Source organism: Barbus barbus, assembly GCF_936440315.1.
Source record: "Barbus barbus genome assembly, chromosome: 39".
Lineage (NCBI taxonomy): Eukaryota > Metazoa > Chordata > Actinopteri > Cypriniformes > Cyprinidae > Barbus > Barbus barbus.
Window position 1 is genome coordinate 26,992,724 of NC_136717.1, and position 7,500 is coordinate 27,000,223.

Sequence of the window (7,500 nt, forward strand, 5' to 3'; positions counted from 1 at the left end):
TACAGACTTCAGTATGCCCACCCACTTCTGGAGAACAGCCTGGTGTCAGCGGTTGCCGTGCCGATGGGACAAACGCTCGTCATTAATGGTGCGTTCATCTGCATACGGCAGCTGTTATTAGTCTTCCTTCGTTTGATTTGATCAAGTGTTTATTTGTTGTGAAACAGCTGTTCTAAAGATGGACAAGAGTATGGAGAATTCACGCAAGCTGGTGCTGAAACCAGAGGATTATGTGACTGCTGATTGGGCAGGTAATTTTAGATATGTATTGCATATTCATAAGCATTTATAGTTATATTAATAAAAAACACAATTCTAAAAACTAAATGTGACCCTGGAGCACAAAACCAGTCATAAGGGTCAATTTTTCAAAATTGAGATTTAAACATAATGATATAAATAATAAATATTAATATTTCCATTGATATACATCATGGTTTGTTATGATAGGACAATATTTGTCTGAGATACAACTATTTGAAAATCTGGAATCTGAGGGAGCAAAAAAATCTAAATATTGAGAAAATCTCCTTTAAAGTTGTTCAAATTAAGTTCTTAGCAATGCATATTACTAATCAAAAATGAAGTTTTGATATATTTACGGTAGGACATTTACTAAATATCTTCATGGAACATGATCTTAATATCCTAATGATGTTTGTCATAAAAGAGAAATGTATAATTTTGATCCATACAGTGTATTGTTGGCTATTGCTACAGATATACCTGTGCTACTGATGACTGCTTTTGTGCTGCAGGGACACAAATATAACATATTTACCATCTGGTGGTGGATGAGGAGATCCCCCTCACAATGTAACGCGCTTTGAGTGCTTAGAAAAGCTCTATATAAATGTAATGAATTAACATTATTATTAATTATATATTTTTTTTAAATAATAAAAATGACAAAAACATAACAAAATTACTAAAATTGAAGTGAAAACTGAAAATATATAAAACCTATAATAGTTTATAGTGCTGTCAAACGATTAATCGCATCCAAAATAAGTTTTTATGTAATATATGTGCGTGTACTGTTTATATATAAATACTCACACATAGTATATATTGTGAAGATTTTTTCATGTATATATTATATTGGTTAGGGTTATTGGTTAATATACCAATATAACATATTTTTCTTAAATGTATACATGCATGTGTGTGTATTTATATATACATAATAAATATACACCGTACACACATATATTATGTAAACAAAAACTTTTATTTTGGATGCGATTAATCACAATTAATCATTTGACAGCACTAATGATACTAAAATAACACTCATGTAAGCACAGCTTTTATTTTTTGGACAAGCTGTATTATTGTTTCTTTTGTTATTTTCTCTAGTAGTTGTCAGACTCTCGGCGGCTGTTGTTTTTAATCGGAGCGGCTCAGCAGGTTTTGTGTGTTTCTGCAGGTGGATGCGCAGGCGTCGTCTACACAGACTTGCGCAGACTGTCTCGTCTCTTTAAAGATCAGCTGGTGTATCCGCTCATGGCTGCTGCCAGACAGGGTGATTATTACGATTCCTCTCTCAGTGCTAATGTCACACACAGTGTTTAATGTGTGTGTGTGTGTGTGTGTGCAGCGCTGGGTTTGCCGGCTCTCTTCGGTCTGGCTGTTCTTCCTCCTGAGCTGCTGTTGCGTGTTTTACGGCTGCTGGACGTCGTTTCTCTCGTCTCGCTGTCGGCCGTGTGCCGAGACCTGAACGTCGCTACCCATGATCCTTCACTCTGGAGACACCTGCTGCACAGAGACTTCCGGGGTAACATACTCACACACACACACACACTCACTCACTCACTCACTCACACACACACACACACACACACACTCACTCACTCACACACACACACACACACACACACTCACACACTCACTCACACACTCACACACACACACACACACACACACACTCACACACACTCACTCACTCACTCACTCACACACACACTCACACACACTCACTCACTCACACACACACACACACACACACACACACACACACACACACACTCACACACACACACACACACTGTGTTATGTGTTATTGTGTCAGTAATGAGTGTTGTGTTGTTGTTCAGTGTGTTCTCCTGCAGGAAATCAGCACCGAGACACTGACTGGACGGAGGTGAGCCAAACAGCTCTTATTCATACTTAGAAACCAAATCCTATTATGGCTCATTATTGGCACTCAATAAACATAACAAATCTGAGAATTAATGAGGATCATTTTAATATAAGAATCAGCAACTTTATAAACAGAAACATTCATTAAAGTTACCTAATTGAATAAATTAATTGTAATTCAGTATTCAATTTAGCGATTGATTTATTAGATTTTTAATATAAAATAATTAATCGTTGCGTTTTTAATGTATCAGTTTTTCTTATAATTGATTTCTCTCTGAGCCATGACACAATCTAAATTAATATTTTTTATTTATTTAAAATTAAGTTATAATGCTTATAAATACATTTAAAAAAATCTGTGATTTTTATAAAGTAAAAATTTAACAATTAATTAAAACCAAATTGAAACTAATAATACAGAGAAATGAATGATGATCATGTTGATAAATAGATGGGAATCTGTCATTATATTACATTTTACAATGGAAACCTTACAATTAATGTATATTTGATCATTATTATCAAAACATAATGATAATTAGTAATATTATACATTTATCTGCTATTATTACTGTTGTCAATTACAGTTATACTTTAAGATAATATCAAACCATTTAATAATAATAATTAGTAGTAGTATGAAATAATTATAAAAATAAAGCTGAACTGTTTTAAATAACAATTGTTAATTAAAATAAATGAATGTTTATCAAAAATACGATCATGTTGATAAATACATAAGAGTACAAACGTAGCAATTATTAAATAAAATGTAACAAATTAATCACAATATTCAATTGATTTATTTTTTATATACAATTTGAAGTTATTAATAATTGCATTTATATATATCTCTAATGCTTTTCACATTATTATCATTGATTTCATTGTTTTATTTCTGCCACTATTCTCTTTTATTTAAAATAAATAGATAATAATCAGTGATTTTATATTGTAACCATTTATTTAAAAAAATAATTAATTCATATATTAATGGTTAATTATATTAACAATTATAATATTTATTAATAAAAAACAAAACGCAATTATAAAATTATAATAATTTATGATGAATGAAATTTCAAACTAAATTGAATATTATATTTGTAATTGTATAACTTAACACAATTCTAAACTCCTGTCCTTTTTTGTCCTCAGCTTTACAAAAAGAAGTATAAGCAGAGGAAGGAGAATGAACGCAGGGGCAGATGCCGCTTTTATCCGCCTCACGTGCCTCCGATCTTCCCGTTCATCCCCGTCCCGTCCGCTCCGGTTCCTCTTCCTCTCTATCCTCCCGGCATCATCGGCGGAGATTACGACCAGGCACCCGTCCTCCTGCCCCGCCCTCGCTTCGACCCCATTGGCCCGCTCCCGGGTCATCTGCCAGGATTGAGCGTTCCCATTGGCCGACGGAGCCTGAGGCCGGGGGGAAGTCGACCGGCGGACGTCAGGAGAGGTTTCATTTGAACACTTTAAATGCTTATTTTCCAAACAGGGAGAGGTCATTATTTTTTGTTCTGCATTAATTAAAACATCCCTGGGACATTCAGACCGACAAACACACCGCAAAGATTCATTACAGGAATAATTCACCCAAAAACACAAACGATGCATTACTGAGCAAGATGTGTTTGAGGCATAAACATCATTCAATAAAAGAGTTTGATTGCTTTGTCAAATATGAGATTATATTTCAGTATTGTCAAATTATAATATTTGATTGCATTATCATGATCAAATGTTATTTCATTTATATTAAAATTTTAATTTACAACAGTAACATTTCAAATTGGAGTTAAAATAATTATAATTTTATTATACTGTTTGGTAATATTATTAAATATTTTGTACTGTAAAATAGTCTTCTCTTTTTATAGTTAGATAAAATAATTAGTTTAAAACATATATATATATATATATATTAAAATAATAAAATACTCAGTTTTTATGAAATAACAAAATACGAATTCTTTAATTTTACAGCACGATTGTAATTTACAAAAGTAATATTTAAATATTTTTATTAATTAGTAGTAGTATTATTGTGTGATATTATTTGATGATTTGATATTTTACAGTAAAATTATAATTAAATTGAATGAGTTAAAACAGAGTTGAACAATGGTTTGATAATCTTATTTGATAAGACAGTAATGATCAAATATTCATTTTTATTTTACAGTACAATTGTAATTTACAACAGTAATATATTTCAGTCTTTTTTAGAATTAGAGTTCACATCATTATAATAATGATTATTTTTAGGCATTCCACGTGAAGTGTTTGAGGCACAGAGTGTTTCGGTGGATCAGCGAGTGTTTGTGTCCACAGCATCAGTGTTGCTCCACACGGGTTTGCGTTTCTCCAGGAACGCCCGGATGCCCTCCTGACCGTCCCACAGGGTCAGGTTCTCCAGCATGGCGGCAGCAGCGGAGGCGTAGGCTGCGTCCCGGCCCAGAGTCATCTGTCTGTGAAACACGGCCTTCCCCAGAGCCACCACGGGCCGACTGCTCTCACACACCCGCCGGGCCACGGCCAGCGTCTCCTGCTCCAGCTGCTCCTCCAGAACCACCTTACTGACCAACCCATGCAGCAGAGCGTCCCGAGCCGAGACGGGGCGGCCCGTCAACAGCATCTCCATCGCAACCTGGACACAGGGCACATAATCATACTTCTTTCTTCTACATTTACATATGTGACCCTGGACCACAAAACCAGTCATAAGGGTCAGTCTGAAAGCTGAATAACTAATCTCTCCATTGATGTATGGTTTGTTATGATAGGACAATATTTGAAAATCTGGAATCTGAGGGAGCAAAAAAATCTAAATATTGAGAAAATCTCCTTTAAAGTTGTTCAAATGAAGTTCTTAGCAATGCATATTACTAATCAAAAATTAAGTTTTAATATATTTATGGTAGGAAATTTTCAAAATATCTTCATGGAACATGATCTTTACTTAATATCCTAATGATTTTTGGCATAAAAGAAAAATTTTGAGCCATATAATGTATTGTTGGCTATTGCTACAAATATACCTGTGTTACTGATGACTGCTTTTGTGCTCCAGGGACACATTTAGTCATTTAGTAGACACTTTTATCCAAAGCGATTTACAAATGAGGGCAATGGAAGCAATCAGAATCAGTGCTGTCATCAGTGATGGGTTTTTCTAATTATATAAAACGATAGAATAGAAAAGAAATAGAGCAAGCTAGTGTTAGAGGCCTGCTTTGCTTTTGTTAATTGTATAATAAATAAAAAGAAAACAAATAGATAAAATACAAAAAGATTAGAAAAGATAGAGTTAGAGTTAGTTTTTATTTATTTAAGAAAACAAGCCGTTATTAAATGAATTCTAAATGTTTTATTTTTAAAGAACAGAATTAGAATAGAGAGTGCTAGAGTTAAGAGTTATTTATTAGAACTATATATCTCTTGTAACATACACGTCTTTACTGTCACTATTGATCAATTTACTGCATTATGCTGAACAGCATTTATTTCAAGACTTTTGAACTATTGTATATTTTGTCAATTTTACAGTAAAATTTAAATTTACAACAACATTTTTTAATTAGTTAAAATATATTCTTAATATATGGTTTGATAATATTATCAAACATTAATTTATTTTACAGTACAATTGTTATTTACAACAGTTCAGCTTTCTTTTTATAATTATAATTATCATTATTAAATGGTTTGATATTATTTAATAATATTATAATTCTTATCTTAAAGTATAACTGTAATTCACAACATCAGATAAATTAATAACATTACTAATTATCATTGTTTTGATAATATTATAATTATCAAATATACATTAATTGTAAGATTTCTATTGTAAAATGGAATCTATTTATCAATATGATTATTTAATTTTAAATAAAACAAAATATATATATAAATATTTAGATTGTGTGCCGACTCATGGCTCAGTGAAAATGGAAAAAGCAATAGATATTAAAATGCATTTATGATAAAATTATCATTTTGATATTATAATTATCAAATATATATTTTTGTATTTTTCACTAATTTTTAAGTTTATAGTAAAATTATAAAATAGTAATAATAATAATTATTATTATTTCATAATATTGATTTTTTTATTTTGTTACAATTGTAAATTACAACTAATATATTTCAGTCTTTATTATAATTAGTTAAAATAATAACCAAAATATTTATTAAAATAATAATTTAAATTATTATGCCTATTTTTGTCTTGTTATCAGTAATAGTATTGTTATTAATATTATTATTACTGTGACATTAAATTAATTAAATATAAACTTAAAATCTCAGCAGGTACTTCAAGTTAGTATCTTTCTTTAGATCCATTTAAATGTTAGTGAAGTTGATCCGCTCTATCCCTCTCTCTCTCTCACACACAGACACACTCACACACACACACACACTCACACACACACACACTCACACTCACACACACACACACACTCACACACACACACACACACACACACACACACACACACACTCACACTCACACTCACACACACTCACACACACACACACACACACTCAGACTCACACACACTCTCTCACACACACACACACACACACACACTCATATAATTAATTTGACACACAGAGGAGTGAGCTGACCTTTCTAGGCACCGCTCGTCCTATGGCCACTCCAGGTGTGGAGCAGAACAGGCCCACGTTGACTCCAGGTGTGGCGAAAGTAGATTTATCCGACGCTATAGCGATATCACAGCTGGCTACTAACTGGCAACCCGCCGCCGTGGCAACACCGTTCACCATAGCGATGACCGGCACCGGGATGTCCTGGATCAGGGTCATGACCTTTGAGAAAGAGCACAGTTTATTCCACTGCATTCAGACACACACCAAAGACACAAAGACGGTTCACTCCTATACTTATGAATGACAGAATCTGCAACAACTGCAATAGTCCCGCCTTCTTAATGAAAGAGCCAATCACTGATTGGTAAAGCCATTGTGTCACTGCACGGTTCCCATAGAAACCTGAGGCTAGAGCAGCTGATGCACAGTCTTAAGTGGCTGGCCTAGCCTGAAAAATAAGCTTTTTAAATGCTATTTGAGCAGAAAAAATTATATTCAAGGAGCAGTTCATTTCAGATTTTGTTGCTGATTTCAAATATGTAATTAAATTGTGAGTTCAGCGAGCGGTTACATTTCCATTTAGACGATTAGCAAGTGTTAGAGGCCTTTTTTCTTTTTTTTTTAAAGAAAACAAGCAGTTTTTAAATGAATAGAGTGCAAGTCTAAAAGGGGCAAGTTTTTTTTAAAGAATAGAATTAGAATAGAGTGCTAGAGTTAGAGGGTCAGATAAAGATGGAA

At 33.1% G+C, this 7,500-nt stretch overlaps 2 protein-coding genes across 5 annotated transcripts in view; one reads left to right on the forward strand and one right to left on the reverse strand.

Moving 5' to 3' along the window:
• LOC306858445 (F-box only protein 7-like) overlaps positions 1-3,824 on the forward strand; it is an 8,153-nt gene extending 4,329 nt beyond the window's left edge. For all 4 annotated transcript variants that reach the window (XM_079398999.1, XM_079399000.1, XM_079399002.1 and 1 more), the window contains 6 exons: positions 1-88; positions 168-251; positions 1,430-1,525; positions 1,601-1,777; positions 2,097-2,143; positions 3,304-3,824. The exon at positions 1-88 is cut by the window's left edge and continues 57 nt beyond it. In XM_079398999.1, the coding sequence (XP_079255125.1) occupies positions 1-88; positions 168-251; positions 1,430-1,525; positions 1,601-1,777; positions 2,097-2,143; positions 3,304-3,612 (801 nt within the window). In that variant the 3' untranslated portion in view covers positions 3,613-3,824. The remainder of the gene's footprint in view (positions 89-167; positions 252-1,429; positions 1,526-1,600; positions 1,778-2,096; positions 2,144-3,303) is intronic.
• A 473-nt stretch (positions 3,825-4,297) lies between these two features.
• Positions 4,298-7,500, reverse strand: part of echdc3 (enoyl CoA hydratase domain containing 3) — a 6,533-nt gene continuing 3,330 nt past the window's right edge. Inside the window, exons 4-5 of the mRNA XM_079398648.1 lie at positions 6,781-6,981; positions 4,298-4,792 (exon numbers count right to left, since the gene is read on the reverse strand). Coding sequence (XP_079254774.1) covers positions 4,454-4,792; positions 6,781-6,981 — 540 coding nt within the window. The 3' untranslated portion in view covers positions 4,298-4,453. The remainder of the gene's footprint in view (positions 4,793-6,780; positions 6,982-7,500) is intronic.